Source organism: Tyto alba, unplaced genomic scaffold (assembly GCF_018691265.1).
Source record: "Tyto alba isolate M040663 unplaced genomic scaffold, T.alba_DEE_v4.0 Super-Scaffold_27, whole genome shotgun sequence".
NCBI lineage: Eukaryota > Metazoa > Chordata > Aves > Strigiformes > Tytonidae > Tyto > Tyto alba.
Genome location: NW_024881301.1, coordinates 25,119,435 through 25,139,828, shown reverse-complemented (window position 1 = coordinate 25,139,828; position 20,394 = coordinate 25,119,435). Strand labels below are relative to the sequence as shown.

At 48.2% G+C, this 20,394-nt stretch overlaps 1 protein-coding gene across 1 annotated transcript; it reads left to right on the top strand.

Moving 5' to 3' along the window:
• The first annotated feature begins 3,887 nt into the window (after nucleotides 1–3,887).
• Nucleotides 3,888–10,349, top strand: IRX1 (iroquois homeobox 1). Its single transcript, XM_042798251.1, has 4 exons — nucleotides 3,888–4,216; nucleotides 6,885–7,899; nucleotides 8,474–8,546; nucleotides 8,938–10,349. Exons 1-4 carry the CDS (start codon nucleotides 3,953–3,955, stop codon nucleotides 8,993–8,995), a joined length of 1,410 nt encoding a protein of 469 aa, XP_042654185.1. The 5' UTR covers nucleotides 3,888–3,952; the 3' UTR covers nucleotides 8,996–10,349.
• Nucleotides 10,350–20,394: the final 10,045 nt, after the last annotated feature.

Below are 20,394 nucleotides of genomic sequence, written 5' to 3'. Positions count from 1 at the left end.
ACTTTTTGTTAGATTTTGTCGAAAGTTAAGGAGGCATTCGAGCAACTAAAACACAGTCCTCAGGAAAAAAAAAAAAAAATAAAAGAAGAGATGATTTTTTTTAAATTTTGTTTAAAATTACTTTTTTTTTTTTTTTTTTTTTTTCCGAAAACAGTATTTTATTTCTTCTCTTAACAATTTCAAGTTAATTTACGGATGGGGGGTTGATCACACCAACCTTTTTGACTGTTTAGGTCTTGGATTTAGGGAAAGATTTTCCTGGTGCTTCTGGTAGCTGCTGCTGATGTTTGTAATTTTCCGTACAGTTTCGTTCTTTTCGCACTTTTGTTATTAAGATCCTGCTATAGGTCTTGTATGGGGGGAAATAAACCCACAATCTCCCAGACCTTCACTAAACTGATTTTCAAGCTAAGTAGCTTAGTGTAGCAGCTCTGGTCCCAGCTTACTTGCACAAGAGGTAGTGGTGGTGGTGAAATTAAAAAGGGCTTTGAAAGGTTGCCTATTAAAGTGACTTAATAAACCGTCAGAAAAATGGGCAATGTCCAATGCAGGAGCAGGAATCGCGTGGTAAGGGATTGGCATTTACTGATCAGGACTGTGCATAATTAATGGCTTTCGCGAGACACTGCTCATCCTTTGCGCCGGGAACTTTGCCGATGAGGAACAAAGCTCTCCTCCCAGTCTTGCAACTTTCCCCCTCCTCAGCGGGTTTCTTCCTTCCTTCCTTTCTTTCTTTTCTGTTCTTCCTTCCTATTTTTTGTCCATGTCCTGTTTCTTTCTATTTTTTTTTCCCCCAAATCACTGTTACAAGTAACCTACACTTTGTATTTATTTGCTCTATTTCCACACAAGGTGAAGAATAGCGAAGATCGCCTCGAAAAGATGCTAGGCTGATAGAAAAACAAGTGAGACTTTTTTTTTCTTTCCTTTTCTTTTTTTTTTTTTTTTTAAATTTTATTTTATTTTTTTTCCCCCCTGAACCGATCTGAGCAGGATGGGGGCGGGTGGGGGAGGGGATGACTCACATTTCTTAAGCCTCCAAGTGGAAACCTTTTCTGGATACACATTCCACCCACATCTAAAGCGCTAAGAAGATTTCGGCAGCGTCGGTGCCTTATCCCACCTTTATTTACCTGCAGCCCTTGTAATGTGACACTTCCATTCGCAAAACACCGCTGCAATTTTCAAGCCCCGCTCAGCTTTGTTGCGGCGGTGCAGTTTTGTCTGAGGGTCGCCCTCCTGCTTTGAGAGTGAGATTTTGGAGCGGGGGTAGGAGGGGTTGGGGGGGGGGGGTGTGGGCTGTGAGGTCCTCCTCTCTCTGTTAGGCGTAGGAAGGGGAAAGCTCGCTGTTTCCAACTGATGGGGGAAGGAAGTTTAGCCAACTCTGAGACGGAGCGGTTCCCTGGAGCGCGGGGAGGGAAGGGCTGGCCGGGGGGTTAGAGACACCCCGCAGGGGCGTTTGCGGGAGGGGCGGCATCTCCCCCCGCTCCTGCGGCGGCCAGTCCCCGGCGGGCCCCGCGCTGAATCCGCGGCTGCAAGCTGGGAGACGGGGCGCGAAGCCCCGCGGAGAGGCGCGGATCTCAGGAGCTGGCTCTCGCCTAGGGTTCGGGAAAAAAAGAGAGACACATCCGTGCCCCCCACCCCCCCCCCCGCCTTCTCCCCTCCCTCCCTCCCTCTCTCCCTCCCTCCCTCTCTCCCTCCCCGGTCGAACACTTGCATCCCGAAAAGCAGCGGGCCTTCGCCCCTGCGGCCCCCTCCGCGCCGCGCCGTCCCTTGAGGAAGAGCAACGGCGGCGGCGGGGAAGAGCTCGGCACAAAGACGGAGCTCCCGGGCGGCGGGGACGGCGGCGGCGAGGGCTGGGCTGGGCTGGGCTGGGCTGGGCTGGGCTGGGCTGGGTTGGGCTGGGCTGGGGGCGGCCGCTCCCCGCACCCCTCCGCGGGGCCGCCCGGGGGGGCAACAGCGCCCTGCCGTGCCCTCTCCGCACCCGCGGAGCGGCTGCGCCATCCCCCGCGTGGGGCTGGGAGGGTCGGGGCAAGAAACGCCCAGCTCTCGGCCGGCCGCCGCCCCCCCCGCCTGCCCGTTTCTCCCGGGGGGGGGGTGGGGGGGGGCAGGGGAGGGGGGCTGGGAGGGCCCCGGCAGCGGTAGGGAAAGGAAAAGTTTGCGGTGCCGGGCGGGCGGTGCGGGGTTCTGCCGGCCCCGGTGGGGTACGGGGAGAGCCCCGCCACGTCGAGGAAGCGGGCAACCCCGCGGGCAGGTCACAGCCGTGACCAGGCATCTCCTTCAAGGCGGCCGAGTCCCTCGGTCCCTCGCAGAGGAGTCCTTTGTCTCCCGCTGCACCTTCCACCCCGCTCCAAGGGGAAAAGGGGAAGAAGAAGATATATAAACAAAAAAAAAAAAAAAAAAAATCCCTTCCTCTAATCATTGCTGTTAATAACGATAATGGCAACAGCTCGTTTTGGTCCTTTCGCCACCCCTACCCACCCCAATGCGTTTCCTCCGGTCTCCGGTGAAACGGGAGGATGGAAGTTTTGACAATCTACAAGCCACTCAGCGTCCCCACCCTCCCTCCCCCCCCGCCCCGCTCGGGGGGCGAGGGCTGGGGGTCTTCTGTGCCCCTCGGCATACATGTCTCCACTGTTGATTTGCGGGATTATTTATTGCTAATATTCCGAGAACTGTCGCAATGCCTCTGATAATTGTCCCCGAGTGTCAATCGGTCGGCAGGAGGAGGAGAAAGGGGGGGGAGGATCGCTGCAGGTCCTTTTTTTTTTTTTTTTTCTTTTTCCTTTTTTAACTAAAGATTCTTCTGGGTAGAACTGCTAGGATCCTTTTGACTTTCAGCAAAGTTGTGTGTGTGTGTGTTCGTGTGTGTGTGGCGTTTGTGGGTTGCTATAGATAGCCCGTATTTATTTATTTATATGATTTTTTTTTTCTTATTTTAGTGGTAAATTGTTACAAGTCGCTTGGCTGCACAGCCCCTTTTACGTCTCGCGGCCACTCTCGTTTGTTCCCGAGTCCAACGACGACAAGGGGGACTCAATGTTAAAGGTGGAAAAAACCAGCAACACAGTTGTTTTTGTTAAAAGGGGACACACTAAGGCTGCGAAACAGCAAAACCCCAATGTTGGACAGCTGTAAAATCGTGTAGACAGGTTGTCATACAGCAGTGGGGGCTTTTCTGAAAGGAGCCCATTGCTAAACATTAAATACACACACAGAGCACAGCAGAGCAGCTGCGCGGACACACGCACACGCGCGCACACACGCACACGCACACGCACACGCAGGCACGGAGGAAAGTGGCCCAGGCTGGGCTGTGCACCACGTGCTGCACCGAGGGGGGCGGGTGGGGGGGGGGAGCGCGGGGCGGTGCTTGCAGCTCAAGTGGGTGCCAATCAAAACATCAACTTCAAATTGTATCTGAAAGATCAGCCTAGGACCTAAGGGCAGACACATCAGTTGGAGCTCAATTGTTGATCAGATCACATCTAAGGGATTTAGGAGCACAGAAGAGCCGAGATTTGAGGAAAGACACCCCACTGAATCCTTCCACACTCCTCCTCCTCCATACCTAGGTTGCAATAGATCTCTGACAGAAAGAAACCAGAACGAAAAAAGAAAATTATCGGCTCGATTTCTGTTCTCTCGCCCTGCCTGCCTCCAGTAAAGAGAGAAGGGGGGAAGGAAAAAAAAAGAGAGAGAGAAAGAAAGAAAGAAAGAAAGAGAGATCCAGAGAAGCCCGGGTTTGTTCCGCTCCCCTCCCCGGCTGTTCAGGCTCCCTCCTCCCCCTTCTTTTTTTTTTTTTTTTTTTGTATCATTCCTTCCCCCCCCCCCCCCCCGCCTTTTTTTTTTTTTTTTTTTTTTTTTTTTTTAATATTTCTGCCGCTCCTGCCGCCGCCGCCGCCAGTGCCGCCGCCAGTGCCGCCGCCGCCGCTGTGCCCTCGCCCCGGAGATGTCCTTCCCCCAGCTGGGCTACCCGCAGTATCTCAGCGCCAGCCAGGCGGTGTACGGGAGCGACCGGCCCGGGGTGCTGGCCGCAGCCGCCGCCGCCGCCGCCGCCGCCGCCGCCGCCTCGGGCCGGCCCGCGGGCGCGGAGCTGGGCAGCGGCTCGGCCGCTGTCACCTCGGTGCTGGGCATGTACGCCAGCCCCTACAGCGCCCCTAACTACAGCGCCTTCCTGCCCTACACCGCCGACCTCGGCCTCTTCTCCCAAATGGTGAGTGCGCACCGCGCTGCCTCCCCCGCGCACCCCAACACAGCCCTTCCCCCGCCACCACCACCACCACCCCCCCCCAGCCTCCCCACCCACCGGCCCCGCGGGAACACGGGTGGGAAGAGGCCGCGGAGCCGGGTTCGGGGGGCCGCGGCGGAGAGGGGCCCGTGTGTGCCGGCGGGTCTGCGAGGCGGGGAGAGGGGCCGGGGGGGGCGGCGGGCTCCGGCTGCAGGCGCAGCCCCCACCCGCCCCGTCGCTCCGGCCGGGCAAAACTCCTCCGAGTTTTTCTTCTTGGCGCTGAAAGGGCCGAGCAGGGCTCCTGCCTCCGTGTTGTCGGCTCTCCCTAGCAACTCGGCTTCCACCCCCCCCACCCCCCCGCCTTGTTGTTATTGGTGTAGTTGTTGTTGACGGGTGATATTGTCGGTCCTGTTGTTTCAGTTGGCTCTCCAGCGCGCTCCTCTCTCCGCCTGGTCCTTTCTGTGCCGCCGAGCGAGCTATAAACAGGTTCCGTTCGAAAGGCCAAAGTGCTGTGTCGGTAGCTGATAGGCCCCTTTATTTCAAGACATTTTCCTTAAGCCTTAAAAATGGCCCGCTTCTGCTCCCTGAACTTTTCCTACCCTGATTATGGCGAGTATCATAGATCGGATTTGCATCAAGCGAAGGAGGGCATCTACATCCCATATATGCATCGGAGTAGAAAGCCGTATTGGCGTTAACTCTGAAACAAATTGCCATCACCCAGATTGTCCTCGGATCTCTTTTTTTTCCCTTTTAGAATGTAATGGTTAAAAAGCGAAACATCTTTTTTTTTTTTTTTTTTTTTTTTTTAACAACAACAACAACAAAAAAACCACAACACAACCTAACTGTTCTTATCTCTGATGTTGAAACGTTCTCGTTGCTAGTATCTCCAAATTTCTCGGCGGCGGTACACAGAGGTTCCACTTGGTTTCTGTACGCCCCTCTTTTTCTCTCACCTCCCGATACATAAAAGTGTGAATATTTACAACCGGGTGCACGCAAGGCGTAACTTGTGAGGGTTTTTAATACATACATGCAGGCAAGTGGGTAGATAGGCTGGTCGACAAGGGTCAGCGTCTGAAAAGAGATCGTCTCGTGCTGCAAACATTTCCTACGAAGGCACTTTTAACAGCGTGCATTTCCTACTTTTTTTTTCTTAACCTTGATTTTGGAAATGCTGTAAAAGTTGAGACGGAATCAATGAGTGATTTACAAGTGGCGTCTTCAAAAGAATTCCCAGCAGAGATTACACAAAAAAATATCATTTCAGCAACAATAACAAAAGACAGCGGGATAAAGGGAGTGCAGAAAGCCTACTCTGTAACACATTACAAAAATTACATCGGGCTTCTCTTTGTGTATAAACTTTGCCTCTGAAATTAAAATTCATGCTCCTTTTTAACTGTTTGACAAAGTTAGGTTAGTTTCTTCGCGGACATTTTTGAGGAGGTTCATTTTTAAGGCTGACACAAATTCCACAAGAGTAATACTGTTTCTGGACTAGGAAAAAAGCGAGACTGTAGTAGAAGCAAGGGGGGGGGGGGGGGCGGGAAATAAAACGGCTTTAAATGTTAGCTATTTAGGAACAGTTCCCTTTCCTACTCGCAAAGTATCCTGGTATTTTACCACAGCGATTTACCATGATGGTGATATTTTGAAATAAATTCCAAAATTCCGAGCATTTGTAAATGAAGAGCTAAAATATTAAGTTAATATCTGGACAATTTGCGGTAATAATGAGGCCTAATGAGGTTGCAAGAAAGATAAAATGTTATTTACCAAAACACCTGATGGGATAATTTGACTTGCTGTGTTTTACTACTGATGATAAAAAGAATATTGATTGCAAATAAATCACCGTCTCTAAACGCTTGTAAACAATTTGTGTTTGCTCTGCCCAGATCAAAGTAAAACTTATGAGATAAAGTGTCTGCATATCCATATTCTACAGTGCGTGGATCAGTTCTCATTCCAGAGTTTAAAGGCTCCTCTAACAGTTAGAAGTTAATGTTTTACCCCAGAATCTTAGCGTATGATTTGGGGGGCGGCGGGGGGTGTGCGCGTGGGGGGAAGCTGGCTTGTGTGTGGAAAATCTCTTCCATTCTGAGTGTCTTCAAACTGAAGTTGGGCATTCATGTCCCCAGTCTCGTCTCACGCCAACTCCTTTTAAAGGCAGATCCGGGGCCGAAGCAGAATGCTCTGCATGCATTCGTAATATCCTCCTGGATATTCTGCAGATAAATGCGACGTTGTGCGCAGGCATTAGTTTGTAACTGTGGTGAAGTACCTGCTTTCTCTGCCTGATCATTCCGGGGGCACACAGTAAATTGTCTCGCCGAGGCGAATGCGAAGTTGCTGCATTTCCAGCGTTGACTTGGTTTGAGGGGAAAATACGCGTGCTGTCTGACAGAGCCCAGCTTAGCCCCTCTCTTTTCGTTTCCCTGCAAGAAGGGGGGATCATTTGGGAATACCTCTGTCTGATCTAAACGTGAAAAGCCTGGAGCGGGGAGGGCCGAATTTGACTGTGAAGACCCTTTGCACCGCTCAAAGGCGTATTCCGGCTCCCGGAGTAGCCTATTCAGGTCTGTTAGAGACGCTAACGAGATAATTGATGTGCTTTTTCCTCTCCGCTTGTCTGAATGTGTTGCAGGGCTCCCAGTACGAGCTGAAAGATAATCCGGGTGTCCACCCTGCTACCTTTGCTGCCCACACTGCCCCCGGCTATTATCCCTACGGACAGTTCCAGTACGGGGACCCGGGGCGGCCCAAAAATGCCACCCGGGAAAGCACCAGCACCCTCAAGGCCTGGCTCAACGAGCACCGCAAGAACCCCTACCCCACCAAGGGCGAGAAGATCATGCTGGCCATCATCACCAAGATGACCCTCACCCAGGTCTCCACCTGGTTCGCCAACGCCCGCCGGCGGCTCAAGAAGGAGAACAAGGTGACCTGGGGCTCCAGGAGTAAGGACCAAGAAGATGCAAACCTCTTCGGGAGTGACAATGAGGGGGACCCCGAAAAGAATGAAGATGATGAGGAAATCGACCTGGAGAGCATAGACATAGATAAAATCGATGAGAACGATGGAGAGCAGAGCAACGAGGAAGAGGAGGAGAAGCCCGAGCTCCTGAGACAAAGCAGTGAAGAGGAACACCTGGAAAAGGAGAAGGATTTGGTGCTGTCAGGGTCGGAAGGGCTGAAACCCAAAGACGCGCTGGCCATGGTGAAGGAGGCCTCTGACAACAGCACGCGAATCATCAGTCCCGGGGGACAGAACAACTTACAGATGCCATCTCACAGCAAACCCAAGATTTGGTCGTTGGCAGAGACGGCAACCAGTCCTGACGGTGCCCTGAAGTCTTCTCCCCCTCCGCCCGCTCCTCCCCAGGTTAACCACACTTCTCCACAGATCCAGCACCCCGCTTTTCTCCCTAGCCATGGACTCTACACATGCCAGATTGGCAAATTTCACAACTGGACAAATGGGGCTTTCCTCACTCAGAGCTCCCTGCTAAATGTGAGGTCCTTTTTGGGAGTAAATCACCACCATGCTGCTCATCACAATCACCACCTCCAGGCCCAGCAACAACCTTCTGTTTTAACAGCAACCCTGGGAGCCCTAAGCAGTGAAAAGCCTTCAGAGAGGACCAGTCCCAAACACATAGGTAATGAACGCATCAGGCATCCACCTCTCCCTCCACCCCCAACACACGAACATGAACTTCTCCTTGAGGAACACTGTCAGATTCAGCCCTGGTCTAACTGATTGCTTTTAACGGAGTTACAGACAGTTTACCCTAGCGCTGATTTTTTTTTTTTTTTTTTTTTTTTCCCCCTGGAGCATGTTGATTGCATACATTAAGCCCATTTCATGTGGGCTATTATATTCTCACCCCATATGCCCATCAAATAAGATGAGAATGCGGGAATAATGCTGTGAAACATATTATTGGAGCTTTGCTTTCCTTCCCTCCTTCCTGACCCTCATCTCCCAATAATTTCAATGACAGACAAAAACGTGGCAAGAAAAGCCTAAGTATTCCTTAAATATTGAAAGCAGGGAGTAGTGCTGTACACACACAGAGGTATACCTACATACGTCTGAACAAGAGGGTGAGAGGGAGCTGTGTTCTCTACACACTGTCCAGATTTTTATTGCTGTTATTCTAAAATGGTTCTTCTCTGATTTTTTTTTCTTTATTTTTTTTTTCTCCTTTCTTTTCTTCTGTCTCCTTCTAGAAAGAGAAAATGTACCAAGAACTGAATCCCCACCTCAGCCGCTAAAATCGCCCTTCCAGCCTGTCCGCGACAAGTGAGTTTGTTTGTTTGTTTTCACTGCAGGAATGTTACTTATGTGAAACAGAGTGTTTGAATAATAAAGACTAATTATAACACCTAATCATCACCATAATAATACAGACAGACAACAAGAACAACACAGAAGTTCCTGTAATCTTTTCAAAGTTAGGCTAAATTGCAATTGTACATAGCCAGCCTGTATCTTTTCTGAAACTTAACAGATTTCGAAGATCTTGTGCTAATTACACCAGTGACAATGATTTCTGTGCAATTAACTAATACTAGGATGGTATAGCAATAGACAGGCAATCATAGGAAAGGAATATTTTTTTTTCTGAAAGATTGTTACGTCTTTTTTTTTTTTTTTTTTTTTTTTTTTTTTTTTCCTCCCTTCCCCCCTGCAGCTCTTTGGCTCAGCAAGAGGGAACACCGAGAATTTTAACAGCTCTCCCTTCCGCTTGATTAAATGGTTTGGTGAAAAAATATTACAGAGACTGGTATTAAGGACAGAAAAAAAAAAAAAAAAAAAAAAAAAAAGGAAAGGAAACGATATGAACGACTCCCATCAATCTCTTTTTGCAATAAGGTGGTGCAAATCCATAAAAGCGATTACACAAATCTGTAGATGGATCCCTTTCTTCATTGTACCATTTCAGATCGTGTTATTCTAACCATTCCTGGATTATTTGTTTGGTAAATGTTTCCCATGTGTTTGTGTTTTTTCTGTATATAGAGTGATTTCAGATTGTAAATAGCGCGTCAGCAAAACTTGTCTAAATCATATATTTTTGTCTAATAAACTAAATGAAATTATGAGCTCTCTTCAGGTATGTATTCTGTTGCTGCAGATCTTATACATATATTACAAGTCTATTCAAACATCTATAATTTGTTTTCTAAAAAGCCAAGTCTTTTTGCCTTTGGGTATCTGAAACTTCAAATACCAAATCCAACCTTTTAATGACTCCTGTAGCTGTTCGAGAGCAGGCTGCGAGCTTCCCTTTTCATACATGTAAACTTAAGAACCTGAGTGAAGCTGGTTCTTGACTACTAAAATTAAAGTTATTTTTTCAATTGTGATGAACCAGACGTGCTCTGTAGTATCAATTTTCCGAACATAAATGGATCTGAACTTCCACTTACGGTATAAAATACATTCTTGAAAATGAAAGGGACAAGTTTTCTCACGGTTCCCTAGTGTATAACTTTGCTGTCCAAACCGGTTCCTAAATTGGATCAAGAGCTTTAGCGCTTTGGTATACTTTCTGACCGAAGCCGAAAAATAATAATAAAAAAAAAGAAAAAACAAAAAAAAAAAAGAGAAGAGACTAGGAAATAGAATTATTTGTAACGATTTATACTTTAAATAAACAACAGAGGAAATATGACTGTGAAATATTTTTTCCCTGTGAGATTAAGCACAATTTTAGCAGGAAAAAAAAAAATAAAAAAAATGGCAGCTCTTGCTCTTCCCAGAAGAAAGTTCTGCGATTACGATCTGTTGGTTAAAAAGAGGCTGAGACAATCTATCGGTTTATAAAGGCATTAATCTTCCGAAGACGGTCCGTTAAAATGTGTAATATTTTGAGTGTTTACTTCTTTTTTCTCCTAAATGAGAACACTAAATGAGCATTGAGGTGCTAATAAGATACCAGATGGTTGTTGATGGTGGAAAATGGAAAGAAGCAGCTGGGAAAGTCATTAAGAAATAATGTGGTGACGCCCTATCCAAACTGAACCAACCTCAAACCGGGACTTGTCGGAAACAAGATGAGATTTTCAAATAAAATATTAATAAAATTCTTGTCAGAGATCAGAATATTGATCTTGATTTGGCTGCAAAATGATCGCGAGCAAAGAGGGGTCTCGGTGAACTATCGCTGAGAGATCTGTTGACAAAGCAGTGGAGGCGGTAGACTTCTACTTTTTGCGTTTTTCAGATGCATCAGAGAAACAGATCAGTCGAAACAGATTTTGCGCGGGATAGCTGGAGGGCTGCCTCTGAAAAGAGACTTATTTTGACATGCGGCGGTTCCCAGCATAGCATCAATTGGTTTGCTTTCTGGCTTATAGTTGTTCTGTTTTTCCTTAAATAACAGGCAGTCCCGCGTTGGTAACGGTTCCAACAGAAGAGCGTGTTACAGTTTTAACCAAACCATAATAACTTAGCGTTCAGTGAGGAAAAGGGAGAGGGAAGACGAAGGAAAAAAAAAAGACTTCACGCCTGTGAAGCCAAACGGCGCGTCAGATCAGTGCTGGTGTAAACCCGGTGGAATTGCTTTCGCTTTCCTATCAGTTCAAAAGAAATGGCTGCAGCCAGCCCCGCACCGGCTGCCCCTCGCCCCCCTCAGGCCCGGCTCCCAAATTCCTCACGGGCGGCGCAGCCGGCCCCGAGCAACGCGGCGGTGCGGCCCCTCTCCACAGGCGAGCACCGCTCCTCCGGAGGGGGAGATGGCGCGTAAAAGGCGCGCAGGCGTTGCCAAACGGGCTCGGGAGGAGAGGCGAGGGGAGCACTTGGCGGCTCAGTCACGTCCGAAGGGACTTTTCACTGTGGAGAGCGGAGGAGCGTGAGGGTCTTTGCGCGGGGGGCGTACGCGCGTACCGCCGCCCCGTCACCGCCCGCGGCGGGCGGCGCCGGGACGAGCTGCGCGGTGCCGAGCGGAGCCGAGCGGAGCCGAGCGGTGCCGAGCGGAGCCGAGCGGTGCCGAGCGCAGCCGAACGGTGGGCGCGGGCCGGCTTTGGGCGGGCTCGCAGCGCCCCCTGTGGGCTGCGGGCGGCGGCAGCCCGTGGTGCCGGCCCGCGGCGCGGCTCAGCGGGGGCGGGCAGGGGGGGCTGCTCGCCCTTAATTCCGCCAGAAAGCCAGCAACGGCCTCCGGAGGGTGCTTCCAGTTTGGATTATCCTCCGGAGAGTGGTAATTCCCACCAGTTATCTGGTTGGCAGTTTTCCGCCTTTGGAAGCCTCAGCACCTCTGCTGCACAACTTGAATTTTTTTTTTTTTTTTTTTTTTCATCTGCTTGTTTGAATTTCCCACCTTCCTTTCCCCCGCCCCCCCTCCCAGTAATGCCAACAGTTGTGATGCCTCCCTCCCCAACCAGTTTGAGGGGGCTGAGGCACCCCCGCCCGCGGGGTCAGCGCCGTCCACTGCCCCTCCCCACCGCGCCAGGAGCTTTTGCCGGGGACGGGGCGAAGGACCCGGCTCCTGCCTCCCCCCGCGGCGGGCGAGAGCGGGAGCGGCCCGGGGAGCTGCCGGCCGACGGCGGGGGGAGCGCGCCCGCGGCCGCGGCGCTCGGGCGGAGGGTGCTTGAGCCGCTTCCAAAGTTTCTGGATGGGAGCGCAAGCGGCGTGCCCCTAGGAAAAGGGTAAAGCCGAAAAGCGGCAAGGCCAGCTGCAGCGCTGGGCTGCGAAACGTCGTGTCGTTCGAGCGAGAAAAGCTCTCGCGTGGGTGGCTGCCTAAGCGCCCGGCGGTCCCCGGGGGCCGCTGCCTTAGCCTAGCTGTCACCTGGAGGGGAGAGGTAATTTCGTGTGTTTTAACGGAGCCCGCGGAGGCGGCGCGGTTTAGCGGAGGCTGCCGGCGCGGTGCAGGACCGCGCGGGATGCGCCCACGCCGCTCCCCGCCAATGGACCCCCCCGCGCCCGGCCGCACTCTTCGGAAGGAACGGGGGCTCCGCATTTCCGAGGTTTCGCTTGTCACGTGAGCCGTGCTAGGCATGAGCCTTTACGTCACCCTGGCAGGAAAATAATTTGTAGGTTTTCTGTCATATTTTCCACTTTCATTGAGATCCACCCTGGCAGATGTATACCAGCGAATACCAGAGGGTAGGGAGAATAATAAAGGAGAAGCTTAAGCTAAACGACTTGCCTTAATTGGGAATGCTTCGAGCTGATAAGAGTAAATTGGAAAGTCCTAGTTTCCTTTTTTTTTTTTTTTTTTTTTCCTTCTTTCTCTTTCCCCTGCGATGACGGTACCCAAACCTGACAAAGTCAATAGGAACATTTGCATTGAATCGAATGGGAGCTACACCGAGTAATATTTCTTTTGGAACAACAACCGAGCGCCAAAATACATTTTCGTGCTATTTAAAAGGGTGGTAGAAAACATTTTTCATACATCTCTGCACAATCCTCCGTCCTCCCCCAGTAAAAATTGTCTGTCTCGTTTCTGTTATTATATACTTAGCATTAACAGAAGAACGGCAGAAATCTGTGAAGAAAGGACACTGAAAAGTTGACACAATCTCGAGTTCGGCAAACTCCCAAATCAGCAGTTGCCAGAGCACGCTAAAAGCAAACGGCAGCTTTACGGGGATTTGGCTTTGTCACAGAGACGTAGTTATGAAACGTGCTCATTGGTATGCATGTCTTTTTTTTTATTATTATTATTTATTTATTCTTCTCCTATTTTGTTCTGAAAAGTCTATTTTTAACTAGGGAAGAAAAAAAAAAAAAAAAGGCAGCCCAGAAAAAGGGAACGAGAAAATCGGTAGGGTCCACGTGCTTAAAGTGGCCCGTTCCTATGACGGCTAACGCCTTCCCGGCTCCCGCCGCCCCTCTCCGTCTCCTTGGCTGAGTTTTTGACGCGCCCGCCCCGAAATCGGAGGAGCCCCGGGGCCGCCCCCACCCGCCGGGTCCCGCCGTGGGCTCCGCACCGACCCTCGCCGCGGGGCTCCTCGGATCGCCCCGGGAACTTTCCTTGCGTGACCAAGTTTCCACACCACAAACACCGTCGTCCCCCCCCCCCCCCCCCCCCCCCCCCCCCCAAAAAAAAAAACCACACCCCTCCAGCTTTTTTTTTTTTTTTTTTTTTTCCATGGGCGCCGATCAATTATTCACGAGCACATTTATCTCCCCTGCAATATGGCGAATTCATATTCATATCTCTGTTTTAGTGGCCTGACACTGATTAATGTAATACGCACCGCGGCTCCGAGCGCAGCCCTGCGCTATGAATCATGCCCTATAAAGTTTCAATCGTCCTTGTAGATGAGACTATTACAAAGAGCGCAGAGCGGGGGAGGCGGGGGACGTGGCTCTTCGCCGCTGCCGGCCACCGGCCCCGGGTTAAACCGGCTCGGATTGAAATAACCCGGCGACGGATGGCGGACAGCGCCGGCCCGCCATTCCGGGTTCCGCCCGGCGGGACGCAGCTCCCCCGCCCCGGTCGACCCCGGCCCCGGCCCCGGGGGCCTGCCTCGCCCCGCGGCCAGGCGGAGGCGGGAAAGGCTGCGCTGGGCGGCCTCGCCTCGGGGGGGGAGAGGTGCCCGCCATGTCGGGTGGGCGCCCCGGGGCGGGGAAGGGGCTGAGGCCGAGCCGCGGGGTGCCCCAGCCGGCCTGAGGGGCCCAACCCGCCCGAGGGCCTTGGGCGTCGCGGGCAAGGCCGGGCGCTGCGCCTGGGGAGGGAAGGTGTTAAAGGAAGTCTCCACCGCCTGGCTAGTTCCAGTGCTGGGAGGATTATTTATTTATTTATTTATTTTTGTAGTTTTATTTTTTTAATTCCCAAATGTCCTTAAAAGGCAAGGTGTAAAGACTGGCCTGCGCTGGTGGAGGCATGCTGGGGAGGCCGTCGTCACACAAGCAGCGGCGGGGAAGGGCCGATGCTTGCAATAAGTGCTCTGTGAAAGGGAGCCTCGCATCGTGGGTGCTGGCACGCGTCCTCCTTCCCCCCTCCTGCCCTGGGCTCAGTTCGGGGGTGAGAACCCTCTCCCCGCCATCTTGGTGACCTCCCTTGTGCCCAAGTCCCGGTTTTGGTGCTGCCCAGCTCCCTGCTGGCCGATGGAGGGGAGCCCCGGGCCCCCACGTGCCACCAGCAAGCCCCCAAACCCAGCTGCCCACCATGGGACACACAGCTGTGGCCGAAATTGGTTGGGGCAGGTCCCTGTGCCCACTGCCGGCTCCACGGGGGCTGTGGTGAGGAGGGACGTGGGGCCCGATTCCAGGTTTCGAGCTGCCGAGTTTTACGTTTCAGCAGTAAATCTTACCTGGGACTAACAAATCGAGTAAAACACTGGAACATGTAGTAAACGTGGCCTGCGTGGTGTGTTTTCCAGTGAAAAGTTACAGGAATGGCTCCTGGCGAGGTTGGTGTTCCCCATTGTGCGGTGCCCCCATGCAGTGCCGTTCATAGCTTGCCTGTAAAACCAGCCATGTGGACAGGAATCACTGGAAGTACCAGGAGACTGAAAACCCCATAGAAATAGGTATTCAAAATTTAAGACTTAGAAAATATGAGCTCTTAAAACTAAACAATGTACTTCTGTGAGGAATTAATTTACTCGAGTCCCCCGTCACCATTATTAATATTATTTTTGGCTTCTCTTTTGTGCATGTGAAGAGAATACATGCATGGGTGTTTGTAAAAAAAAAAAAAAAAAAAAAGTGGGGAAAAATGCATAATTTATCTGGTTTTACTTACTTTAATTAGCATTACAGACATCCTTCAAGTCTGATAGCTAAACTTGCTTCCCAACACGTTCCTCGGGAGTCAAGCTAATGCAGAAATGCAAACGCAGGGCGCACACCAAGTCCTGGTAGTGCTTCTCCTGAGAGAATAGAAAGCGCCGGCATAAACTCTGTGCAGAATTAAAGGCAAGTTTAAAAAGTAACATTTATTTTTATTCCAGATTTATGGCTGACCCGTAGATAATTAAAGGTTTTATTTTGAGCTGCTGGCCCCACACAATACATTGTCCTTTGTTGCTGCACAAGTAGTGCTTTCCCTGTGCTGCCTACGGTTCAAAAACAATGAAGCAATCCATTTATTTTGTTGGTCAATTGTAGCACAAAGTGAGGTGGTCAGTGTGGAAAGTTTATCACTGTCTTGTCCCTTTGGAGGAGGCAGAGCATTCACACACCCTCTGCCCCAGTACACAAATGTCAGTCTTTTTGCAGGCTGCTGTTTTCCTTTTGAAGATGCCGATGGTGTCTCTGATCCACTAATCCATTTATCCAGTTTCATGAGTGCATTGGCTGAATACGCTCACAATAGCCTTGCCCAGCTGGAAACAAGAAGTCAGTGAGTGCAGCCGGCACACCCACCAATGCCTGACACCAGTCTCGGATGAGGCTCGAGCGCTTGTCTCAAAAAAAAAAAAAAAATCCCCATCCCAACCCAAAACAAACCCCCCAGAGCTCCCAACCTGCCACGTTGTGCCCAACGCTGTGATCCTCCCCGCCCTGAGAACAGAAGTATTTTTAGCAGCATCTATAGCGTGCTACAGGGCTGTATTATTTTCATGATATTCGTCTGTGTCAATGAGGGTTGAAACATGCTCGAGGAAAAAAAATGCCTCCGGGACTCTGCAAACAAGTGCACATTAAAGAAACTGGTCAGTTGCTGCCAAGGGGGAGGGGGCACGGGAGAGGCAGCGGGCAGCGGGCTTCCATTTGTGTTTGGTGCTGTGCCGTTACTTGCCAGCTTTTTATTACATTTTAAATGTATGTTTAATTACCAGTGTTATTGGTAATAACAGAATGTTTGAAAATATTAAATACATTTGTGAGCTTGTGTGAAAAAGAAGTTAAAAGGTGTTCGGTGCACAGAATGTTAAAGAGATCTCACAATGAAGTGATTAACATTTTTATGAATAAAATTAATCACGCATTAACTCTGCAGCTCAATACATCTGAATGCCAAATGTTGCACAGCAGCCCTTTCCCCTAAACCCAAGAATTTTGGATGCAGTATTGACCCACATCAAACACACGTCTATTAGTAATGGCAGTGTATGAGTTATGAGAAGATATTTTAATAATGTACGTTTACATTTGAGGCAAGCAAATAAAAGGAAGAAAATAAATTGGGGCTATTTTGTCAGGATTTGTGAGGACTGGTAGGCACATAAAATACATTAGGAAGCCGTCAATAGGGGCAACTGTTTGGAGAAAAAAGAAGTTTATGTGGCGCTCACGGAGGCAAACAGCAAAGTCACCACAGTAAACAGATTCCAGTACACTGTGCTTAGCTCTCCTTGGCTCTTATTAGCGTGCTCATTGTTCTGGGCAAAGCTTATTAGGTTTTAAGATGGGAGCTTACCATTATTAAAATATCCACTGTGTCAGATAATAAAATGTGATCTCTCTCTCTCTCTCTCTCTCTTTTCCTCTGTGTGTGTGTATATCTGCGCGCGCGTGCGTGTGTGTGTTTTCTAATCTCTTGCCACTGTGGTTTTGGGATTATTCCAGCAGGCTGTACAAAGGGAAGCAAAAGCATCTGAAGTGTCACTCTACAGCTGTGGCAAAGTAACAGAATTTCCATTTTGTTGATGCTCCCAGCACATGTGTGCAGCAGAAGGTGATATCAAAGGAGCCGTTCTTCCTCAGTTCTGCACATTATTTTTCACTGCTGTGGCGAATCTCTCTGAGCTCCGTGAACCAATAAAACAACGGTCCCTGTTTGAGTTGATATATTAATATTTACTGAGGATTTGCAAGGTCGGGGCTAAATGTCAGCAGATTGCTGGGGCAGTACTGTGGGGAATAATTAAACAAATCTCACAGCAGTTCAGCCTCCTAACATCTTTATTAATCTTTTTTTTTTTTTTTTTTCCTCCTTTCCTGAAACAGTACACTGAAATACTGCTTCTTCAACCTTAGTAAAGATTTGGGAGAAGTTTAATAATAAAATCCTGGATTTGAAGTGTGTGGTTTTTGACAGTTTCTTGGCCCACTTGCCCACAGATGTTAGTTAGTTGTGAAGGCTATGATGTGTGAATTATCACCAAGCTGCTGGGATTCTCACCTGCCTCTCCATCAAATTCATCTTGACCAGTGTGCCAAGCACAGTAATATTGCTGCTATAAATGGAGACCCAAATTGGCTTCATTAAGTAGTGGGTCCACTTCTCTAAGGGAAGAAACCGGAGGACCCCAATTCAGTATGCATGTCTCCCTTAACGTGATTATAGCATGCACTTTAGTACAACTTAGACAATTCTCTTTAATAAGCTTCATAATTAGTGTTGGGATGCCTCATTACAAGTCATTGCCTGTAGCAGTCCTAGGCCAAACAGCCCTTCTCAATCTGATTTTTTTTTTTTTTTTTTATCAGGCAGCAGGAGCTGTCTAGAGCTTTTTGTTTGTATAATGGGGACTTGCATTAAACCCCCAGTGTAAAAATACCACAAGGAAATTAATTGCTTCTGTGCAGATTCACCACAGATGTGTCCTGTTATGGGGAATGGTATATATCTGACATTGCTATACTGCAGTGTGCTGGGAGAAAAAAAAACAAAAAAAGTCTGGAAAAAGCTACAAATGCAAACATATTAGCATCCATATAGATTCCTTATGTTGTAACTGAAAACAAGGAGATTTTTAAAGTGTGTCAGAGCCTTCAAACTGTTTTTGGAATAAAGTGGATTTTTTTTTTTTTTTAAATACTTAAAACCCACTAATAAAATACACATGGCCACATACTCTGTTTGGTACTGGCTGATAAATGTGCTACTTAAAATAACACACACGAGGAGTGCGGTGACTCAACGCAATAAGAAGGCTGACACACAAAGCCGCCCTCAAGGTCAGTGGTTTGTTATCTATCACTGTTGGTCAGGTTGTGAATCACAGCTGCAAGTTTCAGCAAGTTAAGGGGAGGAGGAGCATTTAGAGTGCTTGCCCTGTGGAAAAGAAAAGCTGAGCTGGTGGTTTGTTAGCCGCCTCCGAACATCACCCTGCAGCTTCTGGGTAATGCCCATTCCCCTGTCGCTGAAGCAAAGCTGGAAAGTGCCTTGATCCAGATATGAGAGCTTTGATTTACTTGTTAAAATTCAGGTGGAAGGGTTTAGGGTTAGCAAGCCCACCACTGCAGAGCCTTGTAGCACTGCCCTTTCATTCTTTATATTGATTTCTTGCTTCTCAATCGTTGTAAACTTCGGTTTTGACTTTGGGCTGATCCCTCTGATACAGTTGCATTTGCCGGGTGACATCACTACTGATAATCGAATATTAACAGTTCACCTCATAACAGTTACAGGAGTGAAGGACCTGGTTAGAATAACATAATGTGATGTGGGAGCTGTGGCATTTTGCTAGAAGTAACTATTTGCATTCTTCATGTGTGACTCTGAAGGGGACACCTCCATCTATTAATTCTAGGTGCTACAAAATTAAAAAAAAAAGAAAAAAAAAAAAACAACAAACCAACAAGCATCTCCTTTACCCAAATTCAGGATGTTGCCTGTCTGATAACGATACAGTAGCAGAAGTAATAAAACTGTTCTAGTAATGAACCTCCCAGATTAGATTTTCTAAGTATACGTAACATGAAAAATTCACGGGCATGTGAAATTTCTATATTCAGTCCCACTGAATTTACACACAGGACCTTAATAATCACAGGCCTTAATAAATGTATCTGTTAAGCTTGATTTCAAGAAAACCCATAGTCAGCTGCAAGCAACAGTGGGAACATGCAAGTTATGTAAACAGATCAGATCAGTGTTCAGTTTTACCACACTACACTTCATAGGATCTTCCACCAGCTGTTTCAGAGCAAAGGGCAAGATAAGCTGCATAGACTTATCACAAATCACTTATCACAAAGTGATTTTAAAATAAGTTGGGTTTTTTTTCTTTCCCTCTTTTTTTTTTTTTTTTTTTTTCTTCATTCTCATCCATCAGCATTTGGTTCTACTACAATGGTAACACTTTGCTCAAATATATGCATTTTACCCTTTTTTTTGGCTATCAAAGAGCAAACAGCTCAGACTCACAGTCCCATGGGAAGTGGTTATTGTTTTTCTGTGCCTTGCAATAGCAGTACCTGAAATCCTTTTAAAAATGGCTCTGTATAACATAGAAGAAAGCCCCAGTCCTAGCACAGGTGAAATTGTACTAGATGAGACCTGCACCGAATGTAACAAAGAAACACTGCCTCTGTGAGACCCGCAGAGGACAGAGGCACAGAGGTAGAGAAGTGGTTTCCCTGAGGTACCTACTTTGTTTATGGCAGAAATGAGAACCCGAGCCTGAGAATTAGGGTTGTCGCTTGACAGAGACTCAGGTGTAATGGGATGTTTCAAAGGTTTGCAGTGACTGTGGGTGAGTGACGGAGCTAGAACTGGTGCCATTAAACTGCATCCACAGCCTCATATTCACCACAGTGTCACCAACTCCCATGTCGTCACTGGAAACATTTTGACCCTCATATCTGAATTTACACACCGAAATCCATACTTAGTTATGTGAGTGAAAGAAAACTGGTATTTAAAATTATGCTTCTTTTCGCTGGAGTCATCAGAGCAGCTTGCCCTAGAAAGGGTTGCAATTGTAAAGGAAGGCCTTAAGATCGATGTTGGGTTTCTTTTTTTTGTTTGTTTGGTTGGTTGTTTTTTTTTTTTAACTTTAAAGAAGTTTTAAAATTACTCCATGTATTTCAGAGTTTTAAAAATTGATTAAGGAACCTACTCTTCGTCTGTTTGGTTTGGAAAATATGTTGTGTATTTAGAGAAACAATCTAACCTACAAAATGACACAATATTTGGGAAAATTGCTTTATCAACAGTTTTTTTCATGAACCAATTTCTAAAACCACCAAGGAAATCCTTCAAGTTTTTGCATACAAGGATAAATAATTTACAACTTCATGTGCAAAACTATATGTAAAATAAGATAATTAAGAAAATTGGAAAATTAGTTTTAAAAGAGATGTTAAACCATGAAAAAATACTGTTTTGCAAACTGAGATTATGATAAATATATCCATATATGTGGTTCTCCTATACACAGAGAGGAAAAGGGAAAATGGATACTTCATCTGAGACAGGTATGGTTTAGGTTGTGTGAGGGAGCAGGAGCCTTGCAAACATGGATATAGCAAAAATACTTCACTGCTGTTCTGAACGTCAGCAGTTTGGAATCTGTTTGAG

Coding starts and splice junctions, on each gene's coding strand:
- IRX1 (XM_042798251.1), top strand. CDS start 3,953: ATGTCCTTCCCCCAGCTGGGCTACCCGCAGTATCTCAGCGCCAGCCAG. Junction 7,900..8,473: donor GACCAGTCCCAAACACATAG/GTAATGAACGCA, acceptor GTCTCCTTCTAG/AAAGAGAAAATGTACCAAGA. Junction 8,547..8,937: donor TTCCAGCCTGTCCGCGACAA/GTGAGTTTGTTT, acceptor TCCCCCCTGCAG/CTCTTTGGCTCAGCAAGAGG.